This window comes from Colossoma macropomum, unplaced genomic scaffold, assembly GCF_904425465.1.
Source record: "Colossoma macropomum unplaced genomic scaffold, Colossoma_macropomum, whole genome shotgun sequence".
Lineage (NCBI taxonomy): Eukaryota > Metazoa > Chordata > Actinopteri > Characiformes > Serrasalmidae > Colossoma > Colossoma macropomum.
The window spans coordinates 31413576-31433243 of NW_023494793.1; the positions used below are offsets into that span (position 1 = coordinate 31413576).

At 38.9% G+C, this 19668-nt stretch overlaps 1 protein-coding gene across 3 annotated transcripts in view; it reads left to right on the plus strand.

Annotated features, from left to right (window-relative positions):
• The first annotated feature begins 5773 nt into the window (after nt 1-5773).
• The window catches only part of fnbp1l (formin binding protein 1-like), a 52455-nt gene continuing 38560 nt past the window's right edge, over nt 5774-19668 (plus strand). For 2 of the 3 annotated variants that reach the window (XM_036579176.1, XM_036579177.1), the window contains exon 1: nt 5777-5969. In XM_036579176.1, coding sequence (XP_036435069.1) covers nt 5946-5969 — 24 coding nt within the window. In that variant the 5' untranslated portion in view covers nt 5777-5945. Of the gene's footprint in view, nt 5970-19668 lie in introns of all 3 variants that reach the window. The other variant, XM_036579179.1, reaches the window with a different exon arrangement.

Genomic DNA, 19668 nt, shown 5'->3' on the forward strand with positions numbered 1-19668 from the left:
TTGATGGTTTTAATGTATTGTTTTACAAGATTGGTGACAGAGAATATTCTCTAAGTACCTCAGTAAAATCACTACAAATGGTCTCTCTCCCTCTCTCATTGTTTACAGTTGAATTTCTCTTTGAAATCGCCAGTTGGGAACAGAGTTTTACACTTCTATATAAGCTTATTATCCAAAAATGCATTACTGCAGGGGTGTCCAATGTCCAGTCTTATCCAAAAGGTTGATGTGGCTGCATATTTTCATTCCAACAAAGCAGAAGCACACACAATCAGTTGTTTGAAGACTGAGACAAACTGATTGAATGAGTAGGATCAAGTGTGGTCCAACGTGTTTGAAATGAAAATCTGTGGCTATGCTGGTTCTTTATGGTTAAGATTGGACACCCCTGCTGTATGGTCACAGTCCCTTTTACACAGGTTTATCTACTTACTTTGTGACAACTTTGAAAGAGTAGAGACTAATTATTACCCATTCTCTGGTTTATTTCACATATTTATACAAAGACATTAGAAAGATTTCTGACTGTCGTGACTCGCACTAAACAGTTTACTCACAATACAATAACTGGATATTGTCTGTGTCTCAACATACAACAGATACACTTGGTAGAAGTTGATCAGGCATGGACTGTTTGGGCTCAGTGTACACCATTCAGTTATTAAACTTAGCAGTACTGAGCCTTTAACATGAATGCATGTATCATGCAGTGTCGCGGTTAATTTCATTATTTCATAGATCTTTTTATGAACATTTCAGCATTTAATGAAAAGTGATGCCAGTGTGCAGAGGGCGTAGTGCCATTTACCCAGTTGGAAAGGAATATGTTCAATATGTTTTGTGCATTAAATTTTGAAAGTACTGAAAAGGCCTTGAGTTAGAATGGCATAGTGTGTCATGGCCCGTTTTTATTTAAGTGACCTTTAAAGATTACTTTGAGATAGAGTTTTCTGTCTATTGTGGTCTTTCAGTGGAGAGTTCAAAGATTTCACTTGATATCCACAGAATCAGAATCATTCTATTGTTGGAACACTGACCAAACATTATTCAATAAACACAACTTTGTAAAGTTGTCATTTCAGTACAGAATGTTGGGGGGGAACATAAGCCAAACTAACTGTGAATAGGGAGAATCAAGTAGGCATATTAGCTAATAAGGGTAGATCATTAATTTCGGAAACGATTAATTGCATATCAGTTTACATTTGCAAAACTGGGATACATAGAGCTTATATGGTTACACATTTATTGGTTTTGGAGCAACGGGTGTGCTTGTGTCTAGCTATAGAATGACTCGTGAGTTGTGAAGGGTCATTTCAGATCAATTATCAATCATTGTCCACATTTATGCCAAAATGTAAAATATCTACCGTATTCTGGTGTTCCTGTATGTATGGGAATATTGATTATTAGCTTCAACCTTTGGCACCTCAACTCAACAATTGGGTTTGCCAGTGTTTGTTGAAGAATGTTAGGTCAGTGAAGCCTGAGCTTATTTTTATAAACAGATTTGTGTTTGTCCAGATGGAACACAGGCACACGTTTGGACACTGTATTCCCACTGTGACTGGACACTCACTGCAGAAGAACACAAAAACTGCAATATTGCTAGATTTAAATGACACCGCAAACTGCCATTTCTATAGCACATTGATTTCTACAGTTCTGTTTTTTTTTTTTTTAACTTCAGAATGTTTAAACTTGTGTAAACTTGAATTTTAAATTATTTTTTATTAAAAGCACAGGATTTATGTTGTTGTAGATATAATTGTGCATTTATTTCCTTCTCCACAAAAAGCATTCAAGGTCATGTTTGTTTAGATATTGTGAAGTCCTCCAGTGGTTGGGTGAGCAGAAGGATATTGTTTCTGACAGGAAGTGTTGCGATTAAGAACAAAGGTCCCCATCTGAGCATTTACAACATGAATGTATCCATCTGACAAAGACAAGAATGTTGTGTTATTTTGTATGCCTTGGTCTGTCCCCGAAATACTGAAACGCTATCGTTTTAAGTAAGCAACTGAATTAGTTTCACCCTTTTTAAAAGATATATAATCCATATAATTTAAAGGAAGATTATAAATGGTCTACAAAACAGGGTGCAATTTCTTTTTTCTCTCTCTTGTTCTCGTTGTCTGTGTCTTGAACATATAAGAAAGAAAGTTTATCCGAAGCCTCGCAATATCGTTAACATGATTTTGTACTTTTTACACTGGATGTCATTTTAGAGCATAGATGTTGATGGCCTTGCCTTAAACCATCTATGAGATGTAATATGGAAATGTGTTACTGTGTCTTATCATTCATCTCTGAATTTCAGTCCCTCTGTAACAGAACAACATGTGCATAACATACATTTTAGGGAGCAGTTTGGGATTTTATCAGTTGAAAAAATTCCAATTCAAGCTTGGTTTGACCATTTTCCCTGCCATACTCTCTTTTTTTTTCCCAGATTTCATGGTGCCTTTTGTAAGAGATTTCATGGTTATAATACAGAAATGTTCGAATATATTATGTAGATGGCAATGAGGAGTGGTTATTACTTTCAAATCTAAAGTAACATTTAAGTCATCAGGGGTCATAAGGCATCCAACCTGAGAAAGATGTGCAATGTTTTGTACTGTATATGAGAGAAAGACTGAGCTTTTAAGTCTGTTGTTATTTTGCTGATGGGGTCGATTTCATTGGTTAGCTTTTGTTGGAATTACCTCATTTCTGATGGATTTCTATGACAAGCAAAAATATTGCTTCTCTTCCAAAAAAAAGAACTGAAATATCTAAACTATAAACAGAGGTCCAGATTATTCAAACAGCAAGAGGTCTATTGTAACTAGTCAGTTCAAAGTACTATGTTTTACAATGGTATAGCTAAGGTGGGCAACAAATAGGTTTACCCCATTTTTGCATGATTTTCAGGGAGCATTTTGCAGTTGAGCCATTGAAATGGCAAAGTGCTTATGTTTAATTGCCCCTTTTTAACTGCTGATTGATTTCATTTTCACAGTCAACACAGTAGTAATTAATGCCATAAGATGACCATATAATTGAGTTTGCCTTTGTGTTGTTATTTGGCCTTTTTTCTAGTTTGGTATCTTCATTATAAGTGTATTGTATGAGTTGCCAGCTAGACAAACTTATCATTTACATTATTCGTGTTTTTTTTCTTTTCTAAATATCAGTGGAGAAATGGTCAAACAGAATTTCCCTCTCCTATTGTTTTGCCTCTCTACGTTCAAAGCCATCTTACAGTATGTATTAGACATATGCTTTGTCAGTACATATAATCTAACACTTCACTCAACACTTTTTCAAGTTCAGTGCCGAATTTCACTCTTTTTATTTTTGACACTGTCTTTTTTTAATTTATTTTTGTTTTTATTTATTTTTTTTTATATTGAATCCTGGAAATCACACGTTCTTGAACATAATCTTTTGTATTGTGAGGTTTTTAGTTTGTAGTCTTATGTAGATTTTATATACCAAAGGCCACCTCTGCAGTCCTTCAAGTGCAATGACAAACGGAACACTCTTAATTTTGAATATGTGAATTTAACAGGGATTTAAAAATGGCAGAGGTTGACAAATTAACAGTATTTTTCTGTTATGTAAAAAGTATATTTTGTGTGATTCTAATTTAAAGCTCACTTTTAATAGTATATTACTGTGAAGTGCTCCCTCAGTGTTACACTTGATGTAAATAATTAAAATGGGTTGAAACTTACCGTGGTGCTGTATGTATGTGTTTATTTGAAACTACCCAAATCATGTTTTCCATATAGTACATTGTACATTTAATTCATGCGTTATTGCACCTACACAATATTAATAATACTGGTATACACGATTCAGTAATACTGGTATAGTATGTTAACATTTAGACAAAATAATTTACTGAAACAGTGCTTATGTTTTGTTGTAGTAGTAAAGTGCAACAGTAAGAAAGGAATATCTTAAGAAGTTATTGCACTTATCTGTCTTTTCAAATGATATGCACTTCACTTGAATAGTAGCAGCAGCTCTGCTACGTCTTAGAGTCCATTCAGACTAAGCAGTGCGCTTTTCTACTGCCTATTTTGCCATGTTATACATGCCATTGATTGCACTTTCTAGACAAATATGATGAAGGTCCACTGAGGGTGACACATTTTATGTAAAACTGTGTTGCCTTAAATGCACCTTTATATAAATATCCATCTGAGTACAGTGTTTGTGAATTAGGCTATAGCTGACTGCTATAGATATAAGTGGATTGCTTATAGTATGCTGAAACTGTTTCTAGAGTAATTGACAGTAAACATTAAAGCTGTTAGTGTTGGTAATATCCTCAGTAACAGTTTATTGTTGATGTACTTAATAGCATTAGAAAAAGTTTTAGTAGTTACTCTCCTCTACTCTATCTTTTGAACATTCAACAGCAGAACAAAGCAAACGAAACTGAAAATGTCAGAACAACAAACACCTTGTTACCTTTAAAACATGATTAACTGCAGCTTGCAATGGGTAGATCAATACGGTCATGTCATTGATATTGATATTGATATTTTCAATCCCGATGATTCCTTTTGAGAATCAGTCCTTGCACGAAAACATCAGTACCAGGCAGCTGCGTAACAACTCCTCCCTAGGCCTGTATTCAAAGCCTTTGGACTGGCTTCTCTTTAATCCGACACACAAACAATCATGAACAACGTGTGCGAATGGGTGTCTGTATTATCTATGAGCAGAAATTTCAGTTTTATGTTTCAATTTTATTTAGCCTATGTAATACATGTTAAAACAACAGTGACAAAGTGCCATACAACAGAAAATAACCTAAGCCTTGCAACCCCCACTGTAACTATGACTAACCAAACCCGGTAATGAAATGTTTCTGGTTAATATGTGGATAGTGGTGTTTACCTCAGATATATCCAAAGCTGACATTCTTTTTTTCATTTATTCATTTTTGTTCCCTGACCGAATGGAACAGTTAACAGTTAGGGTATTAATTTAAAAAAGATATTCACCAGAAATGTTGCCAGGCTGCTAAACAGGGCTAAGAAAATGAGGTTTGGCTTTGAATTGCATTGAAGACCCTGCTGTAAAAGGACCATAAGAAACCATTAGGATCCTTTACATTGTGATAGCAACCCATCACTGTTGTCAGAAGAAAACTTCATATCTCCATTTTTGGTGTCTTTCAGTTTTCAACATAATTTGAAAATACCTGTTGCCCTTTCCATTGTGTGTGTGTGTGTGTGGTCTGGTTCCACTGACTTACAGTAAAAGTAAGTTTTTTCCTTCACCTGCAAAGTTACAATTTTGAAGATGTGAAGTTTTTTTCTGACAACAGCGATATATGTACATACATGTTTATACACACACACACACATATATATATATATATATATATATATATATATATATATATATATATATATCGTATGCAAGTCTATACCCTGCACACCAAGATTCTACATCACTGATACCAGGTGTTCTCCATATGCATTAATTGGACAATTTCTTTTTTCATAAAGTTATGTTAATACCAAAAATTGGGGAAATGTTTGTTATTGGTATCGGAATATGAGCCGCGGTATTATTTGGTACCGGATCAAAAAGCGGGTCAGTGATATCGTCCATCCCTGCGAGGATACTAATAAAGCATTTTTGTGGCATTGCCACGAAAACTGGGATTTGTCCGTGAACTTTCAAAATGCGGACACATGGTGGTAGCATTGGACTAACTTCTGACCATCCACCCTCATTTTTCGAGGTTTTTTTTTGTGTCGTTGCCGAGTCAAGAGTCCGCGCTGTTGCCTGCTTGCGGGAAATGGAGAAGCCGTAGAGTGGCTGCTGCTTCACATTGGTTTAACTTAGACGACGACAGACGGCGAGACACTCAGCCTTTGAGTTCAGTGCCGGGAGACCTCAGTTTTGGAGCTTTTTCTTCAGCGCAGAGAAAAATGAGTTGGGGAACGGACCTGTGGGTAAGAAACGATTAATTCTTCTCGTCTTTTGTCGGCACATAAGGTCTCAGCGCGTTTGGTGTGACTGGAAAAGGTGCTGCTGGTAGGCTTACCTTGGTCAGGGTTCATACAAATCTCCCGTGTTGGCTCTCATAACGACCGTATGTGTGCAGACGGAGCTAGCTGGCTAACTTTACCTCAGAAACGACGCTTAGACAGATGAACAAAGGACAGTGCGTTTGACATTTTCCTCTTAATTACGAAGCTTCTTATTCGCCAGCTTCTTGTTCGAATTCTCCCATTCCACCTTAAATGGTGCAGCAGTTTCATTCTGGCGCCTGTCTGCCTGAGAATGTAACTGCTACACCGTTTAAGGTGGAACGGGGAAATTCGAACAAGAAGCTGGGAGGCCAACTCAGCCTCATTAATTAATTAGCGTGTATTTCTGTCAAACAAACGATGTATGGTTCTGCCATAGTTCAGAGGGTTATATTCCAGAAATGACTCGCAGTCTGTCCCAGGTTTTTCACATCCTAATTCTCAGACGGAGGTGGGGAGGAGACCCACTTCTTGGGACCAGTTTAAAACAGCGTTTTTCTTGCATTATTGTCGTAGTTTCTCGACTTGAACGTTTTTACATCTATTTTTATACAAGGTAAATGAGCGATAGGTTAACGTACTGTCTCTTGTAGTCATGGTTGCTGGTTGTCAGGTGCCTAAACAATGCGGATACGAGGTCAACAGTTCTTTACTAAGGTGTATTATCTACGTGACTTTTCCGAGATTAGCTAGATTTTTAACAGACATAAATGTAAGTGTTTCTTTTCTGGGCTGCAGACTAACGTTAGCGTTAGCAGTTACCTCACGTTCACGTTATGCTTCCATTCACTCAAACCTTTTCGGTACGTTAGTGCTGACTAGCCTATGGAGCTAAGGAGTTGAGTAGCCCGATCATAGTCCTAAATCATAATTTAATCCTGCGGCTTGTATTTTTGGGCATGTTTCTTATTCCAATGACGAAAAACAGCTAGTCGTGATGAGGTGTTCAACGAGACCGTCGTTTTGTGACATCTTTTCCTCAGAGCAAGGACAATGAAGCCCCTCGAAGATTCCCTGTTTTTAGCCTGGGTGTTGCCCAGTGTTTCACCAGCGGGCTGCCGGAGCCATGACTCCAAAATAAAGGAGAGAACTGGATACACCGCTTAATGTTTTCTCTGTAGCATTTAAGACACAGTAAAACTAAAATTAAAATGAAAACCATTTACTAGGTTTTTAGTGGGCCACGTTGTACGTTTGGTTCACTGGTTGAAAGTAGGAGGGACCCAAAAGTTCGGCTGTAGATCCATTGTCTGTATCGCACTGGGTTGCAGCGCTTTGAGTTCAGTACATATGACTAAACCGGGGATCAGTTTCATATTTCTGGACTGTGCGTTGGCAGTTTCAGTGAAGTCGTGACCACACCAGAGAGACACTCATCTGAGTGATATGATTTGCATCGTATGACGTGGAATTAGATCGCCCATTCCCTGGTGTGACGATTCAGTAACTTGCTACCTATCAATATACACGGACCAGCCATTAAAACCTCCTGGTTTCTACACTCACTGTCCCATTTTATCAGCTCCACTTACCATATAGGTGCACTTAGTAGTTCTACAATTACAGACTGTAGTCCATCCGTTTCTCTGCATACTTTGTTAGCCCCCTTTTACCCTGTTCTTCAGTGGTCAGGACTCCCACAGAGCAGATATTTGGATGGTGGATCATTCTCAGCACTGCAGTGACTCTGACGTGGTGGTGGTGTATTAGCATGTGTTGTTCTCGTACGAGTTGATCAGACACAGCAGTGCTCCTGGAGTTTTTAAACGCTGTGTCCACTCACTGTCCACTCTATTAGACACGCCTACCTTGTTGGTCCATCTTGTAGATGTACATTTAGAGACGACAGCTCATCTGTTGCTGCACAGTTTATGTTAGTCATCCTCTAGTCCTTCATCAGTGGTCACAGGACATTGCTGGCTGGATGTTTTTGGTTGGCAGACTATTCTCAGCCCAGCAGTGACACTGAGTAGTTTAAAAACTCCAGCAGAACTGCTGTGTCTGATCCACTCGTACCAGCACAACACACACTAACACACCACCACCACGTCAGTGTCACTGCAGTGCTGAGAATGATCCACCACCCAAAGAATACCTGGTCTGTGGTGGTCCTGTGGGAGTCCTGACCACTGAAGAACAGGGTGAAAGAAGGCTAACAAAGTATGGAGAGAAACAGATGGACTACAGTCTGTAATTGTAGAACTACAAAGTGCACGTTTTTGGTACTTGGAGCTGAGAAAATGGACAGTGAGTGTAGAAACAAGGAGGTGGTTATAATTTTATGGCTGGTCAGTGAAACATGCTGAGCTACGTGTCACGCACCATGGAAATATCTAGGACATTTTTTGGCTATATCACCCATCATTAAGTAATAAAACTTGAATCACTCTGATGTTTGGTGGGCTGGTGTTTGTTTGGTGTGGACTGTACATAAAATCCCTCTTGTGCTTAGACTGCCTGATTTTTCTGGACATTTTGAATTGAATCCGCCAATTTATGAAATAGCCCATGCTCTGATATGCATTTGTTAAATCACCACACACTCAGGAAGATAAAGTGCTCTTTAGTCCCTGGCTGTATGTCATCACTGAGGACCCAAAACCACAGTCTTGGTTACAGGCCCTGAAACTAGCCTCTAGTTGCACTGTGATTCAGTATCCACAGTTTTTTTTGTTACTTTCATGCCAGGGGCGCTAGGGGTGTTCTTTTTTTCCAATATTGTAAGTGATATAGTGTAGGTGATATAGTGGTGCTATGAAACCCACTTTGACCAATTATCATGGATGTTAATCTTAATGTGATACCATGCTTTGTATTTTTTTTAGCCTTAGCATAGTCACAAGATTTGAGTTTTGTCAAAAAAGGTTAAAATCAATATTAAAACACAATTGTAAGGGTAAAATTGGGTAAAATAGTTCGCTGCGTAACTCAGTATCAGAGTTTCCTACATCAACAGGTTTATTGGTCATTCTACTAATAGTATATGTCATAAATATATTATTATTTTTTTTATTTTTAATAAAGATAACTAAGTCACTTATTCTGAGAGCTATGTTCCCATTGGCTGTGTTATTAGTTAACTACGAGTGTTCTTATCCAGCTTCTCTTTTGGATATTGACATATGCTCTGCCTAACTCTGAGAAACTGGACATTACACAGTGGCCAGGTGACTCATGGCCTTTATTATTTGTACTCATTGTTCTTGCTTTTATTGTACTGGTTGCAACCACAGTAAGCGCAAAGTATTTGTCCAAAGTAAGTTCTGTAAACCTGCATGTCCTTTAGAAAAGAACAAGCGGTAATTAGCTTGCGCTTAGTTTAGGTCAGCAGTGAGCTTTGGGTGTGGATCTGGAACTGTGTGCGTAAGGGAGTGGTGGTTCACACTAACAAGGGAGAGCAGGGTGTACAGACAGGCCTGATGTCCAGCTCAATGAGTATGTAAAATTGCAGGAGTCAGAGCGTCGGCTGTGTGATCCCAGGGGTCGCCTGGAGCTGTGAGGGGAAATGCGGCTGAGCTCCGTCAAATCGCGCAGAACAAAGGGACGATGGAAACTCAATCACAATCATCTGCGGACAGGAAACGGACATCATGCCGCTAAACAATCACAAATGAGTCACAAATGAACGGCAAGGGAGCTCTTGCGTACAATAGGTCTCGTATCCACTATTTCATGCATAACCGTATGGAGAAGTGTTGTGGAATATTACATAATTGCTGACATTCCAGGCCTTGGGTGGATGGTACTGCAGTGGAGAGGCTGTATCATTTGTTTATGTGATGGTTTACATCGGGGCAGACTGGTTAGACCTGTCGGAACACTTTCTATCCTGGAAAAGAGATTTGATTTTAAGTGCATGTGTCTGTAAGATGGATAGATTAGTCATTCTCAGGCTGTGAGCATTTACAGTGCGAAATCTTTCTTGTTCCATCGGCGCGGTCTGACCTTACCATAAGGAGAACACTGCTTTACTTAGTTTTTGGAGGGATTTGTTAAACCCCCCCCAACTTTTGGAATGTGGAGTCCGTCTTTCAGCAGTCATTGTGTAGTGTTGGATTTATGCACAAAGACAAGGGCAGTGAGAAAACCATCCTTCATAAAGTTTTGGTTGAAGTTGCCTATTCACACAAATGAAGGGTTCAAATCAGTAATGCTATTTGTCTTACAGTGGTTTATGTTAGGGTTTGGGTAAGGAAAGCTGGCCCTAAATCAGCAGAATGGAGGGAATTCTTTTACCCAGAGCATAATCCACAGTGCCTTAGTCAGTTGAGGTAACAGCAAGAGGAGTCCTCTTTTCAAGACAGTTCCATTAAAGCTAATCCTCTGTCCTTGGCAGGAGCTTTCAGTCTCTGGTTGGCTGTCTTGATGATGGCTGACCCTCCTCCCCCCAAGCCCTTGTCCACACAGGCTTAGCACACTCGCTGGCAGATGTTGATAGTTTGGTTCGAAAACCGCTAAAGAAGCTTATTACGACTTTGCTAGTTTAACACCTGCACACTGAAAACAAGCTGTACAGCCTGGACGTCCTGTCTAGTGAGATGAAAGCACAGCAGCAGTGAGATTAGATGTGCTTATCGGTTTACGCTTTCAAATCTCATTTTTCAGAAATTTTAGTGGAGAAATTGAGTTGATTTATGGAGTGGATTAATCATCATAGCAAACACTGTGTCAGTTGGAGCCTCAGAACATTGTACACTGTAGAACAGCAGTATGTTGCTATATTTAAATGTTTGAATATAAGGCTAGCAACACTTATTTTCGTCCCTTAAATCTTACTTTGCTTTAGGGATGAAAATCAGTGTTGTCTGGACATGAGAACACTGTAAATCTGCATTAATTCTGAATTTTTATCTTAGAATTAAAAATGGGACGGTATGCAAATTACCTATGTGATATCAATGAATATATTATCTCGGTCTTATTATAAACTACGGCATATGTTTAAAAAGCACAAATGGACATTGAAATCTTTTCACCATGGGTATCATTTTGATTTTATTTTTCTTTTTAACACCAAAACAAAAAAAAAACTCCATATAGATCCAGTCAAATCACAGACTCATGCTTTCTATAGCATTCTAAACTATATTTTAAACAATAACGTACTAAGCGTGATCTTGTTGGTGCGGTAATTACAGAGCAGCTCCTGCACTGTACTAACATTGTGTGGAGGGGACTCTACTAGAAATATGGGCGTAAAGGCTTGTGATTTCATCAAAATGAACAGATCTGTTGTTTGTGCTGTTAGTGTTTAAACCTGCTATAAATATAAAATGGTTAAACTAGAAAAAAAGAGAAGAGCTTATATTCTCACCTGAAACAGTTATATGACAGAGCTGAGTCGGAGGCAGTGTGGATTAGAGCCCTTTCAGAGGCCTCTTTGCTTCCAATGGCCACCTGAAAAACTGTTTGCAGTTTGTGGTGCTCTCATGAATTTATTGATTGATTTATTAAGCATTCAACTAAATTATTTTTAATATTGTTTTTACATCTAAAGGCCTTTGCTAATGGAATTTATTTTAGGCTTTTAGTTTTAGTAAAAATATATATATAAAGGGAAAGGTGGTGTGATTATCATTAAGGTTTATGGTGCAGTATATCATAGTAACCATCCCATCCATGATCAGAATGGTCATGTGCTTGACACATCTGTTGTCCCTAATTCAGAATGTACGTCAGTAATCTTTCCATTCATTGGTATTCTTACAGAGCTTAGATCTCTGTGACAGTGTTGGCTTTGTGTAAGTGCACAGGTTGCTCAGTTGTAGTAATCTTTGTTACCCGGGGTACAGACAGGTGAGACTTGGTGAAGTGATTTATGTGTGTGCCAAGACTTGTGGTGCTGCCAAGCTGTCAGGGTGACCCTACACACACACACACACACACACACACACACACACACACACACAGTTACAGTAAAACATAGGTCAGGAAACAGTTTGTTTGAATTAAAGTCCTTGTATGTTAGTGTGTTATTGCTGTGTGTATAGTAAGTAATATTTTGATTACATACAACACAGACGTGTGTACCTGTGTTGAGAGAACCAGTTTTCTTTGACGTATTGCTTTTGACCTATTTTCGTTGAAGTGAATGCAGGTGGTTTCACAATAGCTTTCCCTTTTAATCTGCCTTTGACCGCACAGCAGATAATATACACAACTATTTCTGTTTACAGATAAGCTGTTCACTGTGAATGTTGAATTCAAAACAGTTTTGCTGCATTTAAAGGGCCCATGTCATGGAAAAACAAATACCTCACATTTTGGAAATAAAGGTTGTTACACATTTAACGGCATGCGAAAAAATTACACGAATGCAAAATAAATATATTTATTTTTTTCTCATTAAAAAGGTCATTTGCTCCTCACAAAATGGACAAACTGTAACATTGTACAGGACGATTTCCACTTGGGAAAAGTGAAAAAAGAGTAGAGTTTCTCCACCTTATTCAGGAGCTGAAACGTTACGAGGGCTTTCACTCGCAGCTGAGTTTGAGCTGAGTTTGAGCTGATTTTGGAGAAGCACAACACAAATTGGCTGAATATCTTTAAGTAGCAAATAAAATCCAATTCTTTACTCCCAGCTGAACGGACAAACAGTGAAACTGGACTACTGTTCATTTTGGAAATGTAGAGAGAAAGTAGCGTGAGGAGCTTATCACTTCATTCAGAAGCTGAAACGTTGAGCTCTTTCACATTTCCCCCGATTTAGTCCAGTTTGAGCTGCTTTCAGAGATTTTGATCTTTCTGACTTTTCTGAAAAAGTTTTTTGCTGGAACACAGCTGCTCCATCATCTTAGTTGTTGTCATGCTGACAGCATGGGACTGTAATTGGTCAGTGAGTTTTTGTCATTGGTGCAAGTTTGCAAAAAAACGAAGAGGGTAAATAAAACAACGTTGCGTGTTCATCGCTCAAGAAGTCATGTTTGGAGGGAAAGACACTGTCAGTTATACATGTGCATGAATTATTATATTGTGATCTGAATAAATCACATGAAAAAATCTCATATAGACAGTACAGGACAGCCAGTGAGAACAGAGGTCATTTACATGCATCAGTCTTAAAGGCGCAGTGTTGTTTTACAGCCTAATTCATTCTAAGGAATAAAGAGAAGTTGTGAAATGGTCATGTAAAAATGAATAAAGACTGTTTTTGGTACATTAAATTTACACGTTATAACTAATCCTCAGGGGGAAAATAATATGCAAGAAAATTGCAGGAAAAAGTCACTCTTAGACTTCTGAGAAGAATAAAATAAAGTAGCCAACCTGGCTGCCTTCAAATGTAGAGTTTGTTGAACTTCTAATAATTAACAGAACAATAAAATGTGTGTTTCCTTCTATTAGCTTATCATTTAAAGTTTAATGAAATTGGAAAAAAAGGCTACCAGTTTAACTCAGGTAAAACAGTGAGTCATATTTTACAGTGGACCTTTAGATATGAGCCTGCCTTGTCTGTAGCCATCATTTTACCAACTTTAAAGTGATAATGATGTCCCTCCCCAGATAAGAACTACTGAGACTCTTCACACTGTCCCAGTCAAACACAGGCTCTTGCTGTTGTCTGTGTTACAGACTTGAAGCTTTTCACAAGCAGAGCTTTGTAGTCCATAATCCTCTCACTTGGCTGTCTCATTGCTCCCTGGCACTCTGTGAAAGGCTAGCAGCTGGATGTGTGTGTCTGTATCACATAACAAGGATTTATTCAGTTTTAATGTCAGAGTTGACATAAACAGAGATGCAAAGCTGAAAATTGTTATGATGGACTAATTAGATGGTTATTAGTTAGGGGACGGCCACTGTAGTGCTGGAGACCACCAGGCTTTGAGGGTCCTGTAACCCTTAGCCTAGTTTTTCAGAGCGAGGTGATTTGAGAGAGATAGAATTCCAGAGAAATTAAGGTCTAACATCACATAAAAGCTGTTTCGTAACAGACGTTGGCCGGACGAGGAGAATGCTCTGATTGCTTGTGCTCTCCTTCTGCGACGTGTCTTTCCAAACACAGCTGTATCCTGGATATAACTCTTTTGTCCACTAGCAGAGAGAAAGCAATAAGAGCAGCACCTCTGCTAGTTTAAACTGCGGCTTCTGCTATGTTTGATAACCCAAGCCGACACCTGCGTAGCCTTTAACCCATTGAAAAACATTTAAAGTGTCCTGGACACTCCACACGTTTCCCAAATGAATCAGGGACTGAGTCATTTTGCCCATACTAAAAGTGATGTATGGTTGTGTCATTTTATATAACTCATATGGCATGGGATCATTTAGCTCGGGGAATTCTGAGCACTCAGAATCAGGGCACTTAGTGTCTGAGCTGTTTTGACAAATTAAGGATAGAAAGTTTTCAAATATTGGGTTGTTCCACGTTTAGAGCTTGAAGAATCACATTTCTATAAATTAGATCAAGCGAACAGGAGGATTTTTTTTCTAGTGCACCTCTAACTAATTCAGTGCTTAGCAGGAGCTTTTATAATGAGTCTACTAATTGGGTAACAGAATTTTAAGCCATTGTGCTGTCTGAATGATTAGACTTCATTTGCCCTCAGACTCCTGTGAGCCAGCAAAGAGAGAATGCCAGGAAGAGGAGAAGGCAAGAGGGACTGTAAATGATCGCCTGGATGAAATGTTTTTATTCTGTGATGTGGTTTTGATTTTCACAAGTCATGATTCTTGACATATGTGCTTGTGTCCTGCTGAGCTGCAGTTGTCGCCATCACCAGTATAGCATATAGTCCCCATTGTAACAAAGCCTCATATCAGCAAAATGGTTTTAGAGGTGTAATGATGCATTTTTTTCAGGTACAATAGGATTTTTCAAATCTGAGGTAGAGATTTGTGTGAATTGTTGGTATTTTATACATTAACATGTCTTGAGCTCTATTCTATACTACACAGATTGGCTCAGATAAATACGTTTTCTGAAATAGAACTTTTTCAATGCTGCCAGCTTTCTTACAAAATAAGCTGAACCACTAGAATTTAGAAATGACTTATAAGCAAAAAAAAAGCCCAGTCATTTGAGCGTGGGTGCGTACTGAGCATAACCCCTCCCCCAACCCATTCCCTCCCACCTCCTCCATCTTTACCCTGACAGGATGCACCCCAGATGCCTAGTTTTGATCACAGGCAGTGGTTTGTACAAAAGACAATTAAGAAGAGACCCTTGAAAGAGACAGAGGGGCATACCAGCAATACAGTTTAAATTTATTTGCTTTAAATGTTGATGTATTGAAATTATTACACCCCTCCTTTGCAGGAGACAGAAAGAAATGTTCTTAACATTTAATGTATGCTGATGTAAGATTTTACTCTAAATTATTTTAATTGGCCCAATGTTCATTCAATGTAAAAAGCAGCTGGTGTAAAAGGAAAAAAAAATTAAAATAATTAAACAACGCTTTTTTTAAACAGTCATGATATGTGGTCATTGTAAAGACAGCATTTTGCTGTAGATTAGTAGTTTATCAGTTTGTCTTTAGTGCCAGTTCTCCACAGTTTAAAACCCTCTGCATCAAGTCGAGCGCTTCTTCCACAGATCACACTGTTACAGGAATTCATAATAAACCTGTGTTGTTGATGTGTTGCATCACCAGGAAAGATCTAACAGACTCTACCACCTACCAGGATGTCTCACAGTCAGAGAATCCCTCATATGTATTCCTTCAATAATTCATCAGCACTGGACCTGAGCGTTCGGTCTCCATTGTTCTCCTCTCAGGAATGGGAAAATGAATTCAGGCTGAGCTCAGGCGGGCTCTTTGGGAATTGGCTGTAGCTCTGCATGGAAGGGTAATAGAGTTCATTGTTCTCAGACTCCCCCATTCACATTTACAGGGCCCCTCAACAGCCCTGACTGATCGTTCATCCCTGTATACAGAGAAAGAGTGAGAAAGAAAACACAGAGAACCAGACTGGACTTTTCCCGCCCTCCACCTTTGTCACGATGACATGCATTGCTTTGTTTACTGCTGATGGAAACATTCCCAGAATCCCGTGATTGGTCACCAGAATGCATTGGGAATGTACATTCACTCACCTTGATTCTTGTTTCGGAGACAGTTTTATGCTTCCCTTCCAGGAGCCTGTTTAAAAAAAATCAGGCAAGCAAAAGTTTCAGGGAGTCTAAGTGACCTGCATACTAACATATAAAGACTGAATTGTGGTTTTGTATACGATGGAGTGGTCTATTGGTTTCCAAGGTAATCCCATGCAATACTCTCTTCTCACAGCAAGTGTCCTTAGTTTCCTTTAGGTTTGAATAAGTAGCCATCAAGTCTTATGTTTTTCAGTTTAAATGCCTGTCAGGTACTCTACCTTTATCTGTTTTAGTCCAAGAGTGCGGCTCTGCGTTTTGTCATCTTAATATACGATTGTACTGTATTTTACAGCCAAACATGAATGCTTTAACCTAGCCAGAAATGGAAGTGTCCTGCTGCTTCCTGAGTTATTCATTAAACATGAGCATGTGAGCAACTTGTGTTCTGTTGTTAGAGCCCTTCACTCTTTGACTAATCATGTTGAACAAGAAGCCTTAGTGCCATCTGTCAATATAATGTCATCATGCTTCACACAACATTTATTTTCTGTTATTTTTGGCATTCTGCAGACACCAGCTCTATTTGTATCATGTAATTATGTGCAAATGTTATCTATGGCTTGGCATGTGGTGGCTTGTCATTTGTGTTAAGTGAAAAGAAATGGAGCGTTGTTAAACCATAAGACTTTATAGAGGAGAAAGCCAAGTGTGTTCACAGTGCCACTGCTTTAGCGTTCTTTTCCCATTTATCGGGCAGAAAGAAGACCCCCTTCTTCATTCAAAGTCACCTTCAGAATGGTGGGGGTTTGCTTTCTGTGCTCTTGTTTCTTTAAACAGGGGTTAAGTCAGTACAGGAAGAGGGGGTGGTATGTGTTGTGTGTGTGTGTGTGTGTGTGTGTGTGTGTGTGTCTCAGCCCCCTCCTTTCCCAAATCGCCAGCCAACACAAAAGAGCCATCTTAAAGTACAAACTGCTCTTAATTAAATGGCCATCAGAGATGAGTTGCAGCGGTGGTGTCCCTCCTCTATAGCCTCTCCAGATGTTTCTAAATCAGCATGATCTTCCAGCACGGCCACCCTAATGAATTCCAAATGAAGCCTACTCTCCCGTGTGATAGTGCAACTTGCTGGTGTTCGGGGACTGTCTGAATGAAAAATGAGCACAGTAATTTTCTCATCCAGGCTGCTTTTGCGTTACGTTGATGAGCATAATAACAGCTGGATATCAGAGTAGCTGTTTAAGACTTGGAATGGCAAAAGAATGTATAATGTTGCCTGATACTTGTTTTTTCCCACACTTTAGTGTCAAGGGTACAGGAAAATCATTACTGTTCATGTTACAGTTTGAGGCTAAAAAGCCTATTGCTTATTCTGTTTGGACAGATCCAGGAATGAGAGAGGCAGGAGGCCAAGCTGTGCTGAAGCATTTATGTTGTGCTTTCCCACTTGGGTTAATATATGTTCCTGTTTAAGCCCTTAAAAGCATAGGCCAAGGACGCTAGAGCTGCATGCACAGATAGGCAAGTGTGGGTTGATGCTAATATCTGCTGATGTGAATGCCAATACATTACCATTTATTAAACATGGTAATTAGGGACTAAATCTACCTGTAGACCTGTCACAGTTGACTGAACGTGTTTATATAACCTGATTATTTTCCACAGTAATGTAAGCTTTGGCTGTCTCTGTAACTGTAGACACTTGTTATGTACACTGTAGTGCAATGTATCATCTCTCATAAGCTGCCAGTTTAGCTACTTTAGATTTATACTATATTAGTTGCATTAAATGTACAAAACAGACAATTCAGTTGTTAATTATGTATATAATAATTAGGCCTAATTGTCAGCTAAAATTTTATCATGATAGGCCTGAATTAGCATTACAGAGATATGTAACATTTACATTATTTAATATTTAAGTAAAGCTGCAAGTGCAGTTAAAATGAATAGCACGTGGCCGTTTTTGCACAGTATTCAGTTCTCCAACTATTCTGGAGTACAATAAATGTTCTTAAATATCGATTTGTTTATTAACATCTGTCTACTGACAGTTATTTGTCAATAGTGATATAAATTCATTGTGCATCCCTAAAGGAAACGGCAAGTTATTAAAAATGTCCCAAATCCCTCCAATTAGTATACATATATGTAGCCTTCTGAAAAAAAGGACTATTGCCTGTAAAAACCCCTCAGCAAGGGAGAGAAATTTTATTTGACAGGTGATAACGACTGACTGTCTCCACACAAGGACGAAACAGTGGCCCCTTTTATTTTTTTTCTTCCACAGCTCCAGCCAAAAGTGGAGCTTGATCTCAGACATGCAGCCGCTGTTGGGTCCTGCTGGTCAGGTGCTCATCAGTGCTGCTTCAGTCGTCATGCTTCTCTATACAACGCATCCAGTCCTCCACACACTGTCTCCTTGTAGGGCTGTGTGTTAATCATCACAGAAGACTGCAAAGTACAGATGAGGCTTCACTTATTGTGTGGGACGGGCAGTCAAACCAACTTCAGATGTTTTTAAGGCTGTCATGATAAGTCATTTACATGAGGTAACAAACATAAGTAGTTTTGGTTAAAGCAATGTAAGCCAGTCTTTAACCTTATCGAGTCAAGGGTTCACTAGTGTTCCCCTCACATAGGCTATACTTAGATGCCCCCAACACCACTACCACCCACACAAGTGTATTGACAGCTACTCAAGTATATTTTCTCACAGTTTAACAATTTACAATTGCTGTTTTGGCCAATTTGAACAGATTTAAAGTTTCACACAAAGTGTCATTGTTGCAAAGCATCACTTATTGTCTCTTTTTCCACCGCCTGAATCTTCACTTCAGCCAGGTTCATGAGATGCTTCACATGGAAAAAAACTTGGAAACATTAACATTCACTTAATTATTGTTTTATTTGAGTACCCCTATAAGTAAACATATGCTCTGATGAATTCAGATATCGATATAGCCATACCACCCCACTGGTTCACTCATGTGTTTTAAGGCATATTACCATCGCATTATGTATTAAATTGTATTCAGCTTGTTCATTGTTGTTTCTTGCAGAAGTTTAGCTTAAACCGTTTCAAGATGGAAGATGCACTTCATGATTTAGAAAAATAGTTGCTAGGATATGTTTTCTGACTGGAAACATGAGCAAGTTTTAACTAATCTTGAAAAGCATCAGAGCTAACTATTCAACCTGTTTTTTCTCTTGTAATGTCAACGGTAGTCATTGAAGGCGATTCAGAATAAAGATTTTGCCTAGGATTCTGCTTTAAGACAAGAGTTGGATGCAATGTTTTGGCACGTGGTTTAGTATTTGTCACAGGAAATGTTTTCAAGAACAGTCCATTTAAAGCGAGTCTTCCATCCTCTCTCTCCTCGTGGCCTTGTCCTCCATCGTGTCTCCAGCAAGCAGCGATGCAGGAAGGAAGCCTGTCCCTGCCTTGGCCTGCATGCCAGAGCTCTAATTGATTGCGGATGTTTGGAGCCCCTCCATTTTTTTCCTCCGCACAGAGGAGGATCTATAAATGCAGCCCATGACTTTAGCTTAGTGTCATATGAGCTGGATGCTTTGAGCCCTATG